The following is a 23370-nucleotide window of genomic DNA, read 5'->3' on the forward strand; positions in this document are numbered from 1 at the left end:
GACTGAGGAGTTAACTAGGCCACCAGGGACATGACTGAAAAGTTAACTAGGCCACCAGGGACATGACTGAGGAGTTAACTAGGCTACCAGGGACATGACTGGGGGGGTTAACTAGGCCACCAGGGACATGACTGAGGAGTTAACTAGGCTACCAGGGACATGACTGAGGGGTTAACTAGGCCACCAGGGACATGACTGAGGAGTTAACTAGGCTACCAGGGACATGACTGGGGGGGTTAACTAGGCTACCAGGGACATGACTGAGGAGTTAACTAGGCTACCAGGGACATGACTGGGGGGGGTTAACTAGGCTACCAGGGACATGACTGAGGAGTTAACTAGGCTACCAGGGACATGACTGAGGAGTTAACTAGGCTACCAGGGACATGACTGGGGGGGTTAACTAGGCTACCAGGGACATGGCTGGGGGGTTAACTAGGCTACCAGGGGCATCACTAAGGATTCAAATCAGGTACAAGGGGCATCACAGAGGGTTAACTACAATAGCAGGGGCATTAGGGGAACAATAACTTTGCCTTGTTCGGGTGCTGCAAACCCCCGCTACTAACTGCCGCGCACGGTATAACATTGAGTGCGGCCCTCGAATGATTTTATTAAGGCCCGACCGGCCCTCGACATGGAAAAGGTTCCCCACCCCTGGTCTACAGTAACTTATATTATGACATATACAGCTTTCTAAATGTTTGTTTTACATGTTAATCAGAATTTTTAAAAAATCATTATTTTTGGAGTGTGAAACCATTTGTCTGCATTTCAATGATTCCTTATGGAAAATTAGCTTTGGTTTAAGAGTGATTTGCTCGTAATCCAAGGCACCACTGTACGTTGTGTGAACATAGCCATAATCTATATGGTTCATTACATTTCCCAATGAGCCAAATGAGGAGAATCTGTCAGGATGTGACCTGGCCCCCCTTCCTGTTTGAGGGGTACGGTCCTCCTTCTGTGTTTCTGTAATCTCCTATACTTACAGTGTGAGTTCTCGGTGCCTCCAGCCTGTTGCTTTCTCCTCCGTGTTTGCAGTTTCGTCCGCACCCTGTGACGTCTCCTGCTGGGAATTTCCCGGAGTCTGCAAATATTGTTCATAGCCCAGTGCAGAGAGATCCTCACACGTCATGGCCATTTCTCATTGTATCGTGGCCTGTACCCCCTAAATGACATCAAAGTACCCCCCTATGTGCACTGTGCTGCACCTACAGAGATGGTCTGTATTCACTGGTCACATCTCTCCTGGCCTCCTGACCCAGTTGTTAGAATAGCAGCCATCTAAATGGCTCATACAGTTCCCTAAGGGCACTATTACCACGGGACGATGACCGTGCGAAAAATCGTTATATCTATCGAATTTAAACGATAACCGTTCTGTGTAATTGCAGGCAACAATCGAAAAATCGTTCGTATATCGTTGATCGTTCATTTAGATCTGAACCTAAAATTATCGTTTATCGTTCGCTGTAATTCCACATTCGTTCGCTCAAGTTCCGTATTTTTTCACTAATCGTTCAGTGTAATTGCACATTCTTCATTGTTTTGCTGGGATCAGAAGGAGTAAATGATCATAGTAACGATTATCGTCGTGTGTAATATGGTGAACAATTTCGGGTTAACGATAAACAATTTCGTTTGCAATCGTTTATCGTTAGTCGTTAAAAATTGCTCCGTGTAATAGGACCCTAAGGCTGTTGTGAATTCTTTTTTTTTTTTTTTTTAATATATCTTTATTAAGTTTTTCCACAAAAATTTTTAACAACAACACACAAAGCCAAGGAGAGAACAAGGGTTATCTTTCCATTTAAGACAGTAAGGCTTATTCTTATCTCTTGGCTGAGAGTCCAGCGCTCTGTCATTCTCTATGAGCGTTGGATCCAGAAGAGGGACCCGGCAGGATCAGGTGAGTATAGGGGGCTGTAGCGGGGGGTCGGGAGCCTGTCACCCCGCCACAGGTGGTGACAGGTTCCCTTTAAGCTCATCAAATGCCATTAGACGAGGTTTGGATGGATGAAGGAGATCCCCCGCTGTTCTGATACCTTTGGCTCTCCACTCTCTCTCCCTGACCTGAACTCCGCGTGGCCCCAGAGGTCCATGTATCTGCTAGCTAGATATGATTGTCTCAACAGCGTTCTAACGTGTTTCCATGCTGCTATAGTGTCCGGGAAAAGCACACTGCCCTTTATCATGGGCGTAAGTGAGTGAATTTAGTGTACAGGATAGACCCCAGAGACCACGGAGAAGCCAGCGCAGTCTCCAGCAGGACATTGGAAAAGCCCCCAGAGCCCCTTAGCCAGTCTATGCTGTGCCGTAAAAGGCACGCCAGGTTATAAAAACGTATGTCTGGTATACTGAGCCCACCCTTGTCCTTAGGAAGGACCAATTTTTTGTAGGCAATTCGCGGGCGTTTGTTTGCCCCGATAAATTTAGTGAATGCTTGCTGCAGCTTTGTCACATCCTGGTGTCTCAACAACAATGGTATAGTTTGGAGAGGATACAGCAGCTTGGCAAAGGACATAATTTTTAACAGATGACATCTGGCTACCAAAGGGATAGGTAGGGAGACCCACCTCTGTAGCTCCTGAGTAATCTTTTGTATGATGGGGGGAAAATTCAGGGAATATAGCGAGTGAGGAGAGTGGCCCACGTGTATCCCAAGGTAGCGTATAGGAAGTTCTGGTGACCTTGACCGGGATCTGTAGATGATTCAGCCCTGGCGAGGGGGAGGTGGAGAGGTCCAGCACTTCGCTCTTTGCCACATTTACTTTGTATCCCGAGCTCTGGCCAAATAGGTCCAAGGCTCGGAATACTTCAGGTAGGTCCCGTTCCGGACGCTCCAGGAAAATCAGGAGGTCGTCCGCGAACAAGGCCACCTTCACCTCCTGCGCCCCCACCTTAATGCCCTCTACCCTGTGGTTAGACTGCAGGTGGCGGGAAAGAGGTTCAATCGCAAGTTTGAATAGTAAAGGGGACAGGGGACAGCCCTGTCGGGTGCCTTTTTGCAGGGAGAAGGGGGCAGAAAGAAAGCCTGGGGTAGATACCCTTACTCTAGGATTATGGTACATGGCTTCTATTAGGTTATGGAAGGCTATAGGGAATTTCATCTTACTTAGTACGGCCCGCAGCCATCCCCAGCTCACGTTGTCGAACGCTTTTTCAGTATCTACCGACAACATGGCTGGGGACGGGTGCGACTTGGGGCGCAGGTGAACCTCGTCAAGGACGGACAGAACTTTCCTCACATTGGCCACTGCTGCCCTGCCCTTAACGAATCCCACCTGTACAGGAGATATCAGACGGGGGAGGATAGATGACAATCTGTCCGCCATGATTTTTGCCGCTATTTTTAGGTTTACATTGATTAACGAGATAGGCCTGTAAGAGCTGGGCAGAAGTGGGTCCTTCCCTTGCTTTGGTAATACTATTATATGGGCAGTGTTACTTTGGGGGGGGGAATCACCAGATCCCCTGATAGATAATTATTGTATAGTTTTGTAAGGGGGTCTGAGATGTTGTCTATAAGGATTGAGTAAAAATCACCCGAAAACCCATCGTGATGTAGGAGATTTTCCAGAAAAAAAAAATAAAAAAATTAAACACAAAAACACCCACAAATAATTAAAATACAGTAAACAAAATGTCTTTATAAAGTTTTTTTTCCCTGGGGGGGGATTAGGTGTTTAATTTGTTGCTCAGTGCCCTCCTTACATGATTGCTTTGATTTGGGTTCTTCTGAATTGTAAATGTATCATCAATTTTCACGAAAAGTCGCAATTAAACCTTTAAAGGGGTACTCCGGCAGGCCGCGGGGGGGCTATTTTGGGATCTGGCCGGGGATGAGGTGGCTGAGTGAAACGACGTCCACTCACCTCCCCGGTTCCTGGCTGCTTCCTGGTGTCTGACGCGGGCTCAAGACATGACGTCTCAGTTCCGCTCAGCCAGTCAGTGACAGAGGCGGGATCTGAGCGGACTTGAGATGTCACATCTCGAGCCCGCGTCAGACACCAGGAAGTGGCCGGGGACCGAAGCGCGCCGCGATGCGGGACCCGGCGCTGAAACCGGGGAGGTGAGTGGACGTCTTTTGCCTCAGCCACCTCATCCCCGGCGAGATCCCAAAATAGCCCGCCCACCGGAGTACCCCTTTAAGCCCTCTGATACCTTCAAAAAGTAAAAGGACGTTTAGCAAACGACGCCAACAAAAAGAGAGCAGATAGTAAATTATTAGCTAATGTAATGCAGTAATAGGAAGGAGATGTGGCAATCACCTCCACACAGAAATCTGCTCGGTTTTATTACAATACAGTGCCAACAAGCACAGCGGCCTCACATAGCAGAATAAGGGTGCAGGTGACCCCCATTGCAGATGCTGCATGATTCCTCAGAGTTTAAAGGCCTAGTCTGGTGTCAGAAAGTTATACAAATCTGTAAATGACTTCTATTTAAAAAAAATCTCTAGTCTTCCAGTACGAATCAGCTGCTGGATGTCATGCAGGAAGTGGTGTATTCTCTCCAGTCTGACACAGTGCTCTCTGCTGCCACCTCTGTCCATGTCAGGAACTGTCCAGAGCAGCAGAAAATCCCCATAGAAAACCTCTCCTGCTCTGGACAGTTCCTGACATGGACAGAGGTGGCAGCAGAGAGCACTGTAATGTAACTTTCTCTAAAGTTATGCAAAATTTAGGAGTGTTTCACAAATAACTGCCAAAGGCGGACCTGGAGTGGCCAACTGGCAAATGGTCATCTGTTTTCTGGCCCAACTATTCCCCTACACATCACCTGGACACAGTTCCTCCTGCCTACCTATAGGGATACAGACACAGCCCCTCCTGCCCACCTATAGGGATACAGACACAGCTCCTCCTGCCCACCTATAGGGATACAGACACAGCCCCTCCTGCCCACCTATAGGGATACAGACACAGCCCCCCTGCCCACCTATAGGGACACAGCTCCTCCTGCCCACCTATAGGGATACAGACACAGCCCCTCCTGCCCACCTATAGGGACACAGCTCCTCCTGCCCACCTATAGGGATACAGACACAGCCCCTCCTGCCCACCTATAGGGACACAGCCCCTCCTGCCCACCTATAGGGACACAGCCCCTCCTGCCCACCTATAGGGACACAGCCCCTCCTGCCCACCTATAGGGACACAGCCCCTCCTGCCCACCTATAGGGACACATCCCCTCCTGCCCACCTATAGGGACACAGACCCCCCTGCCCACCTATAGGGACACAGCTCCCCCTGCCCACCTATAGGGACACAGCCTCTCCTGCCCACCTATAGGGACACAGCTTCTCCTGCCCACCTATAGGAACACAGCTCCTCCTGCCCACCTATAGGGACACAGCCCCTCCTGCCCACCTATAGGGAAACAGCCTCTCCTGCCCACCTATAGGGAAACAGCCCCTCCTGCCCACCTATAGGGACACAGCTCCTCCTGCCCACCTATAGGGACACAGCTCCTCCTGCCACCTATAGGGACACAGCTCCTCCTGCCACCTATAGGGACACAGCTCCTCCTGCCCACCTATAGGAACACAGCTCCTCCTGCCCACCTATAGGGACACAGCCCCTCCTGCCCACCTATAGGGACACAACCCCTCCTGCCCACCTATAGGGACACAGCTCCTCCTGCCCACCTATAGGGACACAGCTCCTCCTGCCCACCTATAGGGACACAGCTCCCCCTGCCCACCTATAGGGACACAGCTCCTCCTGCCCACCTATAGGGACACAACCCCTCCTGCCCACCTATAGGGACACAGCTTTTCCTGCCCACCTATAGGGACACAGCCCCTCCTGCCCACCTATAGGGACACAGCTCCTCCTGTCCACCTATAGGGACACAGCTCCTCCTGCCCACCTATAGGGACACAGCTCTTCCTGACCACATGACGGAGCCTTATGAAGACTCTGTAAACAAGCACCGATCACCAACACTGGCACCTGTCTAAAAGGGCCCTGAGTATTTTTTTGTTGTTGTTATTTCCATTATTCTGCTCAATGACAGGAACAGAACAACAAACTTGCAGTGGAGCTGGTTTGGATAAATGACGGATATGAAGCCTGTTGAATTATACCGGGTGGATCAGATTTCCACCATGGTTTCTAGCATTGTACCGGACAAAACAGTGCACCAGGCTGCTGTATTTTGTCCTGAATTCTTGATGAATTCGTCAAAGCTTCTGAATGGTTGATGTAATCTATCACTATAAGTCTGAAGCAGCTTCAGGCCATGTTCAGACGCTGTAAGAACAGCGGCCGGTGTTTGACATGTTCACTCAGCCGATACTGCAGTATCCACCGGATGAACATCACTTCATTTTAAGTGAAATGCGGGCACATTCAGGAATGCCCACACTCCAATTTTGCCATAGACCACAGGGTAAAGTATAGCTGGGAGCCGCACTTTACAATGTGAGCACAAGCTATTTTGTTTGGCCGCTATTCACTGAACTGCGGCTGCACAAGACAGACCTGAGAATTATTTTGTGCGTCCGCAGAGAACACCAACCGTAGTCAGGGCCGTATTAATAGCGGCTGCTGCCCTAGGCACTAAACCCGAAGACGCCCCATCTTCACGCACCAGGTAGCATCATGAAGAAATGGGAGCGTGGTTTCAGCCATATGGATTTCTCTACATGTAGAATTATTGTCTGAATCACGTTTTCATGGTTTTTAACTGCTTAAAACATCAACAAATTTCACCACAGAATTGGTAGATTGGTAGGTGATAGCTACAGGCGTAATATTTAACACCGCCACACCAGGCCTGACCAATACCACCATACCCCAAACCCCCACCCCCCTTTTGAAAAGACACCAGATTTACCGGCAAGTCTGAACAGGAGGTGGGAGACCAAAAAAAAAAAGTTGTTTTCTTCCCCCCGCTCCTGGTGCTGCCCAAGGCACCGGACCACGGGTGCCTAGTGGTAAATACAGCCCTGACCGTAGTGTGTACATTATTGCAAAAATACAGCGTGTGAACCTGGCCTCATCGTAGATTCAATTCACATTGTGCTGTTCCTTACTCAGTCTGGCAATGGTGAGGTCCTGTTGATCATTTGTTAAATGTCATCTTGGTCTCGTGATGTCAAAATGTGAACAGTACAATGAGGACGATGGTTAAAATACCAATTCTAATTGAACCGGGAAATTTATTGGGCGATTCATGAATCAAACACCTGTTGTGAATGTTGCTATTAAGCTCCTTGTTAGGGAACAGCAAGTTGTGCAAAAAGCACTGAACCACAGAACAGTTGGACGTTCAATGTGCACTGAAGGTCACATTAAAGCAACTCTGTACCCACACTCTGCTCCCATAAACCACTTGTACCTTCGGATAGCTGCTTTTAATCCAAGATCTGTCCTGCGGTCCGTTCGGCAGGTGATGCAGTTATTCTCCTAAAAAACAACTTTTAATTAAATTTGCAGCCCTGCGCCAAACGGCTGTGGCCTAGAGTGTGTATGCATCTGTCCCTCCTCCCCGCCCTCTTTATCATTAGGAATGCTTCAGGCAGATTGTCTCCTATTCCTCAGCCGTGTGAATACTGAACATGGGCTGGATCGTTAAGGCACCTGTGCAATGTTCAGACAGGAGAAAATGTTCCAGTGGCATCATCATCAGAGTGGGGTAGACTTATACGCCACTCCCCGAGATGGGGCCGCACTGACAGGCCGGGCTAGAAATAGACTGGAGGTGGGAGGAGAAGAGGAGGCACACGTCATTGGGGCTGGGGAAGAGATAGCTTTGAAGTGCTCTTCCCGGGCCTCACCTCCTAGCGGGACGGCTGATGAAAAAATGGGGCGCAGTGGCGCACATCCCGTTGTGACACTTGACTATGTACTGTAACTAAACCAAAGAAAAACCAGATTGAGTAATGTAGCAATAATTTTATTTCAAACAATATTTAAAATACAAAAAAATAAAAAAAAATTATATTTTATGATTTATTTTTTGATTTTTTTGTATTTTAAATATTGTTTGAAATAAAATTATTGCTACATTACTCAATCTGGTTTTTCTTTGGTTTAGTTTGGCTATGTTGAGGTAGCCATCAATGTATGTGATTTTGGTTAATATGTACTGTAACTAGCCTAAGTGGTTCATTTACTTTAAATACAATTTTCTGATACTGGAATACCGCTTTATAGGGTCGATATCAGGAGATACAGTGTATATTATAATTATAGGGCACAGTATGTGCAGTGATGGATTTTTGCTGTTTATCGAAAGAAACCCGCAACATATACGCTACATGTGAGCATATTATATTCCTATACCACCACAAGCCTGCCCGGGCTAAACCTTAAATATCCTACAAAAGGGCTACAACACCAATATAATCCAAACACAATGCTTTATTCAATAATTAAATACATGATAAAAATGAGACAGAACGGAGTAAAAATTATTCTTCACACAGGACCAAATATCACAGCAACATCATTGTAACTTAAGAGGGTACATATACAGGACAGATGCCAAATCTACACACAGCCTGACATGTAATATTACAGCAGATACTCCCCAATCCTTCTTACATATGTTATATTATTCTGGCACTTTAGGATTGTAGTGGTATATGGAGGTTAGTTAGCACTTTGGCAGGGGCAGTGCAATAGACACTGAAGTCTTTATGTATTCCACCCATTGTGGTTTTTGATTTGGCATCTGTCCTGTATATGTACCCTCTTAAAGGGAACCTGTCACCTTTATAAGGGTCTCTAGGGGGGGTGGGGGTGGGGTGTACGGCAGGGCTCTGCCCCAGCACAGGGGGTCACAGGTCCTCTTTAAGTTACAATGATGTTGCTGTGATATTTGGTCCTGTGTGAAGAATTATTTTTACTCCGTTCTGTCTAATTTTTATCATTTATTTAATTACAGAATAAAGCATTGTATTTGGATTATATTGGTGTTGTAGCCCTTTTGTAGGATATTTACATGTGAACATAGCCTTATTGTTGCTGTAGTGTCACAGCTTATAACGCATACATAGAGACAATACAGTCAGAGGAAACTTTATTATAGTAACAATCACAGCACATTATCAAAGTCCAGGACTCTATTAGTGGATGTGACTGCCAGATCCGGTGCAGATCCGACTGACGCTATATATTCTAATGTAAATGATCAGAGGAGATGTCTCATGGACGGGAGACCCCTAAATCACGTCACTTGATTCCTTTGGCTTTCAGCTCTTCTCGGACTCGCTTCAGATAATCGGGGTCCGGATACCCATACCTGTAAGAGAAACATACAGAGATCACCAACATGTACAGTGGAGAATCTGACCCACAGCATCTGTGACGTCCAACGCTTCAAAAACAAGGACAGTCCTGACGGCAAATGGGAAATACCGTCCTTGGCCCCTGAGAGGATCAAATGCACATGGGGCAGTAATCTGGGGCATGGTGGCTTCTGATCATCATCAACCGCTGCATGCTCCTGAGCGCGTAGATGTCGCTCACCTGTCTGTGCCTGTGCCTGCATCTACAAGATTTATAGCCATACCCAACACAGCAATATAAATCTGGAAGTAGATGCACCTCCTATAGATGGAGGATATGTAGGTGAGTTTCTCCTCACAGGGCTTCCTCAGGATGTACGGCTGAGTGTCTCTCTCTCCTGTGGGTTTTTCTGCAGTGTATGCACAGGGAGCACATTGTGCTGGATAGAGAATCCACAGGTGACATCCGCAATGAAAACGACCAGTAAACTCAACCTCTCTTAGGCTGGGTTCACACTACGTTAATTGTTATATATGTACTCCAGCGAAAAGCTTTTTCCCAGTATTTGAAACACATTACAATGATATATATGTTTGTAATATGCTTCAATCACCTATCTGTCCCCCTTCCCTATCTTTCCCCCCTCAACCTCCCACCAGGAAGTGAAGTAAACTCATTCTTACTTAGTGACTGTTGACCCCAGGAAGCCTTTTTGTGGCAATGACATCATCAAAAGGGAGGCGGGTCTAAGCCCTGTTAGGATGTATGGAAAAAATTATAGTGTGAACCCAGCCTTATCACAACCCCCACTATTCATGTAGTAGAATACATGTGACACCTGTCTCGTCTTACCCTGGTACAACAACCTCCACTATTCATCTATAGAATAAATCTCCCTCTTACCCTGTTGTGCCTCCATGCGTTGTGGTTTTATGATGAATATCGTTCCAGGTCACAGTGTCGCTGGCGTGTGTGGTGTGAGAATCGCCCACGGTGAAGATCAGCTTCTGATCAAACGCTTTCTTTAGCAGATGCAGAACGTCCCTGCCTTCCGTGTTATCTGGTAAATACGCTGTGCGAAAAGTGCCAGAGAACCGCTTTCCGGGGTTGGGATGGTTTTTCTAAATACAATAAATAATAAAACAACACAGAGTTACCAGAGCTGCGGGGTAACAAGTAATGATAGAAAACATGATGGTGAAATGTCTGCAGGAAGGCTTCAGGGTACAAGCATTGGCCACACTTACATGGGATTTAGATGCTGATTTTGCTGCAGATGTTAAATCAAGAAGAATAAGAAATGTAGCATGGTGGGGCTGAAACTCTACAGAATTTCTCCACCACATGTGGAACAATTTTCAGAAGTCCCTATTCATTCCTATTGTGTTTTACTATATTGCAGACACTTAGTGGGGAAATTACAGCTAGAAGACGTAACCCCTCCAAGGGCACAAGGCAGCCTCAGATCTCCTGGGATTCATCAAAAGCCGTGCACAATCTTACATTGCTGGGGTTTACTTGAAGTGACACTGTCCCCCCTTTTTGCATTCTGACTTCTCTACACAGATGTAAAGGGTAAATTTAGCAGTTTTCATAACTTATCTTATATCATACGTCATGGTGCTTGTTCCAGTAAAAAGTGATCTTTTATCGCCTGTGGACTGTGCTATCTGGACGGGGCTTCACGGCCATGCGCCACTTAGCCACACCCACAACACTACTGTTGGTCTTGCCCCAGTGATGTCATCAATGCATGGGCCCCGCCCTTGACGGCCATTGGAACAGGCCGGACTAAAGGTCTAGGCCCCACCCCCTGTGCGTTGGCCCATACAATGGGCGCGAAGGGGGCGGGGCCTATGCGGTAATGATGCCACGGGGACAACGGTTACGTTGTGGGCAGGGCTAAGTGGCGCTTTGCTAAGACCCGCCCACCTAGCACAATCCACAGATGATAAAAGATCAGTTTTAACTGAAACAAGCATCATGACGTATGATATAAAATAAGTTACACCTAAGTCATAATGCAAAAAGGGGGTGACAGTGTCACTTTAAGACCAGGGTGTGAGATGCTGGTTTTAAAGGAGTAGTGTGGCGAAAAAGGTTCTCCCCCATTCCCTCCCCACATGAAAAGTTATGTAGATTCATAACACACATTGGTAGCCAATTGAAGCTCCTTACCCCACTTTTCCCGGACCCGCTGGCTACCAGAAGTGACTTACTTCTGAGTTCGGGCAGGACCATGTTACAGCTCTGGGCGCCATCTTGGGTTGGGACGTAGGGCCAACTACGTACGATCTGGGGCGTTCCTCTGAGCTCCCGGGCACTCCCTCCCTGCTTTGGCATGCCTCCTATACCCTAGTCTAAGCTGTGCTATTGCTTCCTACTTCACCCTGCTGCTCTGTCTACAGGAATGTCACTACTATTAGAACTGCAAGCCCCAGCGCACCCAATGGTCATATACATGTCAGTCCAATGTATGGCCATTGGGTGCCCTGGGACTTGCAGTTCTAATAGTAGTGGCAATGCTGTAGATAGAGCAGCAGGGTAACCAATAGCAGAGCTTAGGGAGGTAAGAAAGGGGTGCCAAAGCAAGGAGGGAGTGCCCGGGAGCTCAGAGGAACGCCCAAGGAACGCCCGGATCGGTACGTAGTCTGCCCCATGTCCTGACCCAAGATGGTGCCTGAGGCTGTAACATGGTCCTGCCCGAACCCAGAAGTAAGCTACTTCTGGGGGCCAGCGGGACCGGGAAAAGTGAGGTAAGGAGCTTCAATTGGCTACCAATGTCTGTTATGAATCTACATAACTTTTCATGTGGGGAGGGAATGTGGGAGAACCAAATAAGCCCCCCAACCCCCCCCCAACACTGTAATTTACACTGTAAATTGAAAGAGGTCCAAAAAGTCTGACCATGACTTTAAAGGGACTAAAAGAATAATCGAGGGGTTTTCACATGGATGCCATATTATTAGAATATGGCATCATTGACTGAACTACATGATTCCTTAGCCACATATCCCCTGCACTCACCTGCTGAGTACCTCCTGGAATGTTATAATGGATTTGTATAGTTCCACATCCAGGATATCCTGGCAGACTAAAGCTGACTTTGTTATGTGTCATAGTCCCATCAGGCTGGTTCCCTATGACAACACCATAAGGCACAGAACACACCGGGCAGACTTGCTTCATTTCTGAACATTTCTGAAAACAAGTATCACAGAATTCATGTTTACACGGCAGAACTTTCTTGTTATTTATCTTGTCCAGACAGATAGGACAAGGCTCCTCTTCTGCATTCTTCTGTGTGTCAGCCGGATTCCCAGTGTCCATTGGCTCCATCGCGTCACCTCCAGAGGCGGTAGCTTTTCCGGCGTCTTGCATCTTCAAAAACTGCCGTAGCCTCTCTTCTGCGAAGTCCACAAGGAGTGGAGAAGCAACGAGGATAAGAGAGCCCTTGTCATGCTCCAGAATAACATCTATACCACCCTCCTGCAGCTTTGTAGTGAACTGAGAGAGTCTGTTTTTGTTAATTTCCAGGTTCCCACTGATTGTCCTTCTCTGAAGATTCATGATGGTGCTCTGTAGGAGGTTGGTGAAGCAATGACAGGCGTGGGCTCCCAGATCGGGGGCCCCGTTCACAGCTTTGAATGTGACATTCACATTACCGCCTTTGCTTTCTTCATCCATCCTTACCCTGAACTTCTGCTGGAGCGCCTTCATCTCTCTACACTTCAGTCTCTTCAAGATGTCCATGTGCCTGGTGTCTACTAACACCTCGCTCCTCTTGGCCATTGGTGAGATGGTCACGATTCTGTGAGGGAGATCAGATTTGCCTTCTCCTCTCTGTAAAGCTTCTAGTGCCTGGCTCAATTCCCGCTCAGGTCCTCGAAGAATGAGGCGATCTCCATCTACGATGACTACGGTCTTGTGATGTTCCTTCATGTAGCGTTTGGTGTCTTCTAGTGAACCTTTCATGGCTGATCTCGGGGCTTCCTTCTGCTTCCAGTCCTTGGTTACAGCCTGGACCTTATCTATAAAGGTTTGCATTGCCCAATCCACTGAGGCGTCCGGTCCCAGAGGGTTCAGCCTAATATAAGTGGTGCCCTTGGATTTCTTCACCTCTGTCACCTCCACATTATATCGATTCCTGATCCTGGCCAGATCCTCTTTGTAAATGTCAGCAATGTAATTGTATAGATCTGTCTGAAGATTCATGCAGTCCTCCGGGTCTTCCCCAGGCTCCTCATCCCGGACTGACCTCCTTGCTCCACCCCCGAGCTTCTTCTGGAGGAAACGATACAACTCTTCTATTGCTGTATAGCTACCACTGACTGTGACGTTGCCGGTATCCTCACGTATTTTCAGGGACGTGAACTTCTGCTTGATTTCCTGTAAGATCTCCTTATTGATCAAGTCTCTTCCCAATATTGTTGTTGTTTCACCAAAGATCTGGAAGGTAACAGTAAAGAAACAGAAGTGAGATGAATCTTCCCCTGAAGAATACCGCAGACCCTTCCCCCTCGGTGTGGTGTCTGGTGTGGATTATTACTGGGGAGGCTGAAAGCAATCCTCATCCCCCTATGTGGTGGTGAGAAGTAAAATCTACTGACCCACACACCAAAGTACTGATAAAAAGTACTGTTTATGTCCATATTCTACAACATTCAGTCCCCATATAGTCTGGACACTGCCTGGAGAACAGAGGTGAGCTGAGGAGGTGTTACCTGCAGTGTTACCTGAGGACACCAGGAATACTGTTCCTGTACAGGAGGAGGTGTCGCTTAAAGAGTCCTGATGCCTTCGATGGTGGCCACTGAGGTGAGTGAAGCATTGACCACAGTCTAAAGGTAAGGTTAAGGTGCAGCCATATAACAGTGTGCTGTGGTCCCAACATGAGCAGTAAAGAGGCCGGCTACAGGGAGAATGAATCCGGATTAGAGCCTGAGATACTGTCCAGAGTGAATAGGGGCCGTATTAGACAGCCTGACATTAAACGTAAGCGAGCGCCTAATGGCTTACTGAGCCTATTACACTGCTCGATGGTTGTGAAGAAAGGTGTGTGTGTATATATATATATATATATATATATATATATATAGCAATGTCTGTGCAGCCTTTGCAAAAAAAAAAAATATTTTAAAACTACTGGTGCCAAAAAGTTCCAGAGATTTGTAATTTACTTCTATTAAAAATTTTCAGTCTTTCAGTACTTATCAGCTGCTGTATGTCCTGCATGAAGTGGTGTATTCTCTCCAGACTGGAGGGCAGGAGAGGTTTCTATGGGGATTTTCTGCTGCTCTGGACAGTTCCTGACATGGACAGAGGTGGCAGCAGAGAACACTGTCAGAGTGGAAAGAAAACACCACTTACTGCAGGACATACAGCAGCTGATAAGTACTAGTAGACATGAATTTTTTTCAATAGACACTGGGGAGCGTGGACAGGTATAACTTTCTTATTTTCTTTACACGTTTTTCGGCTGTGCACCTCCTATCACACGAAGCAGAGCCGGCAACCAATGATTTTTAAACATGTTTAAAAGACAATGATCGGGGGCCATACCAGTGGGATACGGCAATGAAAGCCAGAGTTTGTATGTGGATACGTAAGGTTACAAGCACATGGAAGACCTCACGGCCCAGTTGTAAGATCGCCCCTCTAGCTTTTTTCCAAACCTACTTCTATTGGGACCAATTCACAGATACAGATAAATACAAAACTCTATTGAGTTGGTAGGTTTCTTTTTATGTCCTTTTCCCCTCCCTCTTTTTTCTCCTTTTTCTTTCCCTCCTTCCTCCTCCTTTACTTTTACCACCACCCCCCCTTCCCGATTTCCCGCTCCTTACTGGTTTGGGTGTCAGCCCGCTCTTAGTTATTCCAATGTCAAACCATAGATGTGTATGCACTTATTTTTGTTGTATGTTATGTTTTTTAAGTTGTGATCCGCGTCTTTTAGGCGCTTGTTGTAGAGTTTGTAGTAATGCTCCTCCTGTATATGAGAAAGTTGCGGTGGGGGGATAGTGGTCAGATGACCAAGGTATGGATAGAACATGCATGTATGGATAGAGGCGGCAATGAGAGAGCCCCTTTACTATTCTATAGGCTTTTATTATGCACAAGCCAAAAAGACAGAAATGGCTGCACATCGCACCCATGGCTGACACGAAAGCTTATTCAGCTACATTTAAAACCAACATCAGAAGTTAGTATATAATTTGATATAACATGAGTCCCTAACCAAAAAACATTACTGTGGCGGTCAGCGACCACAATCAAGCAGAGAAGGGGGGCCACGGAATGGCCCTGCAACCCCATTGTCACAGGACCAGACCCTAAAGGGCCCCCCCAAACCCCGCAGGCGCCACCGGCGGAAAAAGTGGACGCCAAGCAACACAAGTGTGAACAAGCTCTTACCTCTCTCCATTCCTCTGCAGGTAGAATGGGAGAATACTAGGAGATCCTCCCCTTATGTACACAGGTGCTTCCTGCTAATTTGGATCACATGGGTCTTACAAAGCACGAGTGCTAGCCACAATGAAAAAAGGGACAGAATACATAAAATATGCACAAGCCAAAAAGACAGAAATGGCTGCACATCGCACCCATGGCTGACACGAAAGCTTATTCAGCTACATTTAAAACCAACATCAGAAGTTAGTATATAATTTGGCCAAACCATATTGCCTCATGTACCACGTGCAGGTCTTCTGATACACACGAGTCCCTAACCAAAAAACATTACTGTGGCGGTCAGCGACCACAATCCCCGCAAAGCGTGCTCAAGCAGAGAAGGGGGGCCACGGAATGGCCCTGCAACCCCATTGTCACAGGATATGAGAGCATATACCTGTGCTCACACGACAGTACCTCCATGTTTTTCCCATTCTGTCTGCAGCAGTTTTTGGTGAGTGTAATACCATGTCCATGCTTGTGTTGTTTGGGGGCGGCCTTCCTCGCCGGTGGTGCTGGCTGGGACTTTTTGGGGAGGCACTTTGGGTTTGGTCCTGTGACATGGGGGTTGCAGGGCCACTCCATGGCCTCCCTTCCCTGCATGTGCACGCTTTGCGGGGTTGGCGGTCACTGACCGACACAGTGTGGAGTTAGCGTAGGGACCCGTGTGAGCCAGGAGACCTGCACGTTGGTACACGGGGCGATATGGCTTGATCAATTCATATTCCAACATCCTGAAGTTGGTTTTTTAAAATAGGCTTAGCAGCATTAGTATCAGCCATGGGTGTGATGTGCAGCCGCTCCTCTATCTTCATGTCGGATCTAGGCTTTTATTATACTATGGGCCTATACTATACTTTGGACATTCATTATTCTATAGGACTTACGTACAGTATGGGTCTTACATTATCTCTATAACTCCTTAAAGGGGTAGTCCACCAAAATTTTTTTTCTTTCAAATCAACTGGTGCCATGAAGTGCCAGAGATTTGTAATTCACTTCTATTAAAAAATCTTAAGTCTTCCAGTACTTATCAGCTGCTGTGTGTCCAGCAGGAAGTGGTGTTTTCTTTCCTGTCTGACAGTGCTCTCTGTTGCCTCCTCTGTCCATGTCAGGAACTGTCCAAAGCAGGAGCAAATCCCCATAGAAAACCCCTCCTGCTCTCCAGACTGGAAATAATACAACTTCCTGTTGGGCATACAGCAGCTGATAAGTACTGGAAGGCTTGAGATTTTTTAATAGAAGTAAATTACAAATCTCTGGCACTTCATGGCAGCAGTTGATTTGAAAGAAAAAATTTTGGGTGAACTACCCCTTTAAACAGGCCTAACCACTGAAGTGTACAGATGTAGGGACGACCCCCTGCAGAGTCTGGACAGTGTTACATGTTATGGAGACATGTAAAAAAAAAAAGTTTTGATTGGTCAGGGTCTCCGAGATCCGCATCAATCGACGGACGCTTCATCCGCAGCTCAATGCTCCTTTTAACTCATTAAAGGAGATTGACTCCATTATAAGATTATAGAGCCCATCTCCTGCAATAAGACAGACTGAGCACCAAGCCAGGGAGTGAAGAGTACAGCTGAGCACTTCTTCTTCTGATGTAAATGTTAGTCTGTAACTATAGAGCTGTCACGTTGTGGCACAGTGATCATATGGTGCATATCTTCTGTGGCACCTCCATATATATATGAAGGCAAAGGGCAAATGTGTATCTAGTAATAACTTATATCCTGCAGCTATTACCTGGGGCCCTGACACAGCCGCCCCCTAGTTCTCGCCTCTCATTACCTCTGGTAGGTGAGAGCGCTGATCCTCTGCCCCTGCAGCGCTGCTGGGATAATCCATCCTGAGGTCGGCCGGGGGTGGGCTGGACCGGCCATGGTCTTCGGGAAGTTTAGGACGCCCCATGTCTCTGTAATCTTTCCTCTCCGCGTGTTCTCTGTACAGATCCTCACTCTCTGATGTCTTGGAGGTTTGTCGGCTGGGATGGGGTTTATCATTCTTCGTATCCCCTACAATCGTCACCTGAACAGATATGGATTCTATCACATGGTCCGTCTTCTTCAGCACTCTGTCCTGGGCTGCAAAGAGAAGCAATACAGATCAGTCTCTGAGACTGCACCTTATACTATACCCAACCTGAGACTGCACCTTATACTATACACACCCTCACAGACTGCACCTTATACTATACCCAACCTGACAGACTGCACCTTATACTATACCCAACCTGACAGACTGCACCTTATACTATACACAACCTGACAGACTGCACCTTATACTATACCCAACCTGACAGACTGCACCTTATACTATACCCAACCTGAGACTGCACCTTATACTATACCCAACCTGAGAGACTGCACCTTATACTATACCCAACCTGACAGACTGCACCTTATACTATACCCAACCTGACAGACTGCACCTTATACTATACACAACCTGACAGACTGCACCTTATACTATACTAACCTGACAGACTGCACCTTATACTATACCCAACCTGACAGACTGCACCTTATACTATACCCAACCTGACAGACTGCACCTTATACTATACCCAACCTGACAGACTGCACCTTATACTATACCCAACCTGACAGACTGCACCTTATACTATACCCAACCTGACAGACTGCACCTTATACTATACCCAACCTGACAGACTGCACCTTATACTATACCCAACCTGACAGACTGCACCTTATACTATACCCAACCTGACAGACTGCACCTTATACTATACCCAACCTGAGACTGCACCTTATACTATACACACCCTCACAGACTGCACCTTATACTATACCCAACCTGACAGACTGCACCTTATACTATACCCAACCTGACAGACTGCACCTTATACTATACACAACCTGACAGACTGCACCTTATACTATACCCAACCTGACAGACTGCACCTTATACTATACCCAACCTGACAGACTGCACCTTATACTATACCCAACCTGACAGACTGCACCTTATACTATACCCAACCTGACAGACTGCACCTTATACTATACCCAACCTGACAGACTGCACCTTATACTATACCCAACCTGAGACTGCACCTTATACTATACCCAACCTGACAGACTGCACCTTATACTATACCCAACCTGACAGACTGCACCTTATACTATACCCAACCTGACAGACTGCACCTTATACTATACCCAACCTGACAGACTGCACCTTATACTATACCCAACCTGACAGACTGCACCTTATACTATACCCAACCTGACAGACTGCACCTTATACTATACCCAACCTGACAGACTGCACCTTATACTATACCCAACCTGACAGACTGCACCTTATACTATACCCAACCTGACAGACTGCACCTTATACTATACCCAACCTGACAGACTGCACCTTATACTATACCCAACCTGACAGACTGCACCTTATACTATACCCAACCTGACAGACTGCACCTTATACTATACCCAACCTGACAGACTGCACCTTATACTATACCCAACCTGACAGACTGCACCTTATACTATACCCAACCTGACAGACTGCACCTTATACTATACCCAACCTGACAGACTGCACCTTATACTATACCCAACCTGACAGACTGCACCTTATACTATACCCAACCTGACAGACTGCACCTTATACTATACCCAACCTGACAGACTGCACCTTATACTATACACAACCTGACAGACTGCACCTTATACTATACCCAACCTGACAGACTGCACCTTATACTATACCCAACCTGACAGACTGCACCTTATACTATACCCAACCTGACAGACTGCACCTTATACTATACCCAACCTGACAGACTGCACCTTATACTATACCCAACCTGACAGACTGCACCTTATACTATACCCAACATGACAGACTGCACCTTATACTATACACAACCTCACAGACTGCACCTTATACTATACCCAACCTCATAGATTGCACCTTATACTATACACAACCTGAGACTGCACCTTATACTATACACAATCTCACAGACTGCACCTTATACTATACACAACCTCAAAGACTGCACCTTATACTATACACAACCTCACAGACTGTACCTTATACTATACACAACCTCACAGACTGCACCTTATACTATACACAACCTCACAGACTGCACCTTATACTATACACAACCTCACAGACTGCACCTTATACTATGGGGGGTGTACACGGGGTTGCTCCTCAGTGAGGTGTACATGGGGGGTGTACACACAGGGTTGTTAGCGGGATGTATATGGGGCTACACACATAGGGTTATTGGCGGGGTGTATATGGGGGGTATACACACGGGGTTATTGGCGGGGTGTATATGGGGCTGCACACATGGGGTTTTTGGCGGGGTGTATATGGTGCTGCTCTTCTAGGGGTGTACACACAGGGTTGTTGGTGGGTGTATATGGGGATGATCCTCTAGAGGTGTACACACAGGGTTGTTGGTGGGTGTATATGGGGCTGCACACAAGGGGTTGTTGGTGGGGTGTATATAGGGGTTCTCCTCTGGGGGTGTACACACAGGGTTGTTGGTGGGTGTATATGGGGCTGCACACACAGGGTTGTTGGTGGGTGTATATGGGGCTGCACACACGGGGTTGTTGGTGGGTGTATATGGGGCTGCACACACGGGGTTGTTGGTGGGTGTATATGGGGCTGCACACACGGGGTTGTTGGTGGGTGTATATGGGGCTGCACACACGGGGTTGTTGGTGGGTGTATATGGGGCTGCACACACGGGGTTGTTGGTGGGTGTATATGGGGCTGCACACACGGGGTTGTTGGTGGATGTATATGGGGCTGCACACACAGGGTTGTTGGTGTGGTGTATATGGGGCTGTACACACAGGGTTGTTGGTGGGTGTATATGGGGCTGCACACACGGGGTTGTTGGTGGGTGTATATGGGGCTGCACACACAGGGTTGTTGGTGGGTGTATATGGGGCTGCACACACGGGGTTGTAGGTAGGTGTATATGGGGCTGCACACACAGGGTTGTTGGTGGGTGTATATGGGGCTGCACACACGGGGTTGTTGGTGGGGTGTATATAGGGGTTCTCCTCTGGGGGTGTACACACAGGGTTGTTGGTGGGTGTATATGGGGCTGCACACACGGGGTTGTAGGTAGGTGTATATGGGGCTGCACACACAGGGTTGTTGGTGGGGTGTATATAGGGGTTCTCCTTTGGGGCTGCACACACAGGGTTGTTGGTGGGTGTATATGGGGCTGCACACACGGGGTTGTTGGTGGGTGTATATGGGGCTGCACACACGGGGTTGTTGGTGGGTGTATATGGGGCTGCACACACAGGGTTGTTGGTGGGTGTATATGGGGCTGCACACACAGGGTTGTTGGTGGGGTGTATATAGGGGTTCTCCTTTGGGGCTGCACACACAGGGTTGTTGGTGGGTGTATATGGGGCTGCACACACGGGGTTGTTGGTGTGGTGTATATGGGGCTGCACACACGGGGTTGTAGGTAGGTGTATATGGGGCTGCACACACAGGGTTGTTGGTGGGGTGTATATAGGGGTTCTCCTTTGGGGCTGCACACACAGGGTTGTTGGTGGGTGTATATGGGGCTGCACACACAGGGTTGTTGGTGGGTGTATATGGGGCTGCACACACGGGGTTGTTGGTGGGTGTATATGGGGCTGCACACACGGGGTTGTTGGTGGGTGTATATGGGGCTGCACACACAGGGTTGTTGGTGGGGTGTATATAGGGGTTCTCCTTTGGGGCTGCACACACAGGGTTGTTGGTGGGTGTATATGGGGCTGCACACACAGGGTTGTTGGTGGGTGTATATGGGGCTGCACACACGGGGTTGTTGGTGGGTGTATATGGGGCTGCACACACGGGGTTGTTGGTGGGTGTATATGGGGCTGCACACACAGGGTTGTTGGTGGGGTGTATATAGGGGTTCTCCTTTGGGGCTGCACACACAGGGTTGTTGGTGGGTGTATATGGGGCTGCACACACAGGGTTGTTGGTGGGGTGTATATAGGGGTTCTCCTTTGGGGCTGCACACACAGGGTTGTTGGTGGGTGTATATGGGGCTGCACACACAGGGTTGTTGGTGGGTGTATATGGGGCTGCACACACAGGGTTGTTGGTGGGTGTATATGGGGTGACCCTTGGTTCGGCCTGCACTCACCCTCCGGATCCTGGAAGTAGACGCAGTAGGTGGATGGACTGATCTCAGACACTTTGAAGTTCTCGCCTCCTGCGCCTGATTTCCTGGACTGGAAATATTTCTGAACCTTCAGTGAGAATCTTGATTTGAGTTGTTGGTGGGTGTATATGGGGCTGCACACACAGGGTTGTTGGTGGGTGTATATGGGGCTGCACACACAGGGTTGTTGGTGGGGTGTATATAGGGGTTCTCCTTTGGGGCTGCACACACAGGGTTGTTGGTGGGTGTATATGGGGCTGCACACACGGGGTTGTTGGTGTGGTGTATATGGGGCTGCACACACGGGGTTGTAGGTAGGTGTATATGGGGCTGCACACACAGGGTTGTTGGTGGGGTGTATATAGGGGTTCTCCTTTGGGGCTGCACACACAGGGTTGTTGGTGGGTGTATATGGGGCTGCACACACAGGGTTGTTGGTGGGTGTATATGGGGCTGCACACACGGGGTTGTTGGTGGGTGTATATGGGGCTGCACACACGGGGTTGTTGGTGGGTGTATATGGGGCTGCACACACAGGGTTGTTGGTGGGGTGTATATAGGGGTTCTCCTTTGGGGCTGCACACACAGGGTTGTTGGTGGGTGTATATGGGGCTGCACACACGGGGTTGTTGGTGTGGTGTATATGGGGCTGCACACAGGGGGTTGTTGGTGGGTGTATATGGGGCTGCACACACGGGGTTGTTGGTGGGTGTATATGGGGCTGCACACACAGGGTTGTTGGTGGGGTGTATATAGGGGTTCTCCTTTGGGGCTGCACACACAGGGTTGTTGGTGGGTGTATATGGGGCTGCACACACAGGGTTGTTGGTGGGTGTATATGGGGCTGCACACACAGGGTTGTTGGTGGGTGTATATGGGGTGACCCTTGGTTCGGCCTGCACTCACCCTCCGGATCCTGGAAGTAGACGCAGTAGGTGGATGGACTGATCTCAGACACTTTGAAGTTCTCGCCTCCTGCGCCTGATTTCCTGGACTGGAAATATTTCTGAACCTTCAGTGAGAATCTTGACTGATCCTGAGGTAACTGCACCAGGACGGGGTACACCCTGCCCCCCGGCACCTCAGCCTGTCCCCCCATATCACCTGTGCCTCTTTGTCCCCCCATGTTATGTGTAGTTGCTCGTCCCATCACAAGATCTGTGCCCCCCTGTACCCTCACATCCTGTGCGCCCCCCACCTGCCCCACCGTGTCCTGTCTCCCCATATAGTCTGTGCCCCCCTGTACCCTCACATCCTGTGCGCCCCCCACCTGCCCCACCGTGTCCTGTCTCCCCATATAGTCTGTGCCCCCCTGTACCCTCACATCCTGTGCGCCCCCCACCTGCCCCACCGTGTCCTGTCTCCCCATATAGTCTGTGCCCCCCTGTACCCTCACATCCTGTGCGCCCCCCACCTGCCCCACCGTGTCCTGTCTCCCCATATAGTCTGTGCCCCCCTGTACCCTCACATCCTGTGCGCCCCCCACCTGCCCCACC

At 48.2% G+C, this 23370-nt stretch overlaps 2 protein-coding genes across 2 annotated transcripts in view; both read right to left on the bottom strand.

Annotated features, from left to right (window-relative positions):
* Window positions 1-1043, bottom strand: part of LOC138800651 (protein mono-ADP-ribosyltransferase PARP14-like) — a 39257-nt gene extending 38214 nt beyond the window's left edge. The window contains exon 1 of the mRNA XM_069982486.1: window positions 993-1043. The gene's annotated coding sequence lies outside the window, so the exon portion shown is untranslated. The remainder of the gene's footprint in view (window positions 1-992) is intronic.
* A 7977-nt stretch (window positions 1044-9020) lies between these two features.
* LOC138801743 (E3 ubiquitin-protein ligase DTX3L-like) lies at window positions 9021-22973 on the bottom strand. The gene is made up of 6 exons (XM_069984837.1): window positions 22777-22973; window positions 21857-22008; window positions 17488-17780; window positions 12274-13695; window positions 10150-10367; window positions 9021-9259 (listed from the first exon to the last, which is right to left on the bottom strand). The coding sequence occupies exons 1-6, from the start codon at window positions 22971-22973 to the stop codon at window positions 9190-9192; spliced, it is 2352 nt and encodes a 783-aa protein (XP_069840938.1). The 3' UTR covers window positions 9021-9189.
* Between the last annotated feature and the right edge of the window lie 397 nt (window positions 22974-23370).

This window comes from Dendropsophus ebraccatus, chromosome 9 (assembly GCF_027789765.1).
Source record: "Dendropsophus ebraccatus isolate aDenEbr1 chromosome 9, aDenEbr1.pat, whole genome shotgun sequence".
Taxonomy (NCBI): domain Eukaryota; kingdom Metazoa; phylum Chordata; class Amphibia; order Anura; family Hylidae; genus Dendropsophus; species Dendropsophus ebraccatus.

Excerpts from the sequence above, each read along its gene's own strand:
- LOC138801743 (XM_069984837.1), bottom strand. The coding sequence starts at position 22,973 with ATGGGGGGACAGGCTGAGGTGCCGGGGGGCAGGGTGTACCCCGTCCTG. Across the intron at positions 13,696-17,487 it reads AGCGCTCTCACCTACCAGAG|ATCTTTGGTGAAACAACAAC; the intron begins GTAATGAGAGGC and ends GTTACCTTCCAG. Across the intron at positions 9,260-10,149 it reads ACGCATGGAGGCACAACAGG|GTATGGGTATCCGGACCCCG; the intron begins GTAAGAGGGAGA and ends TTTCTCTTACAG.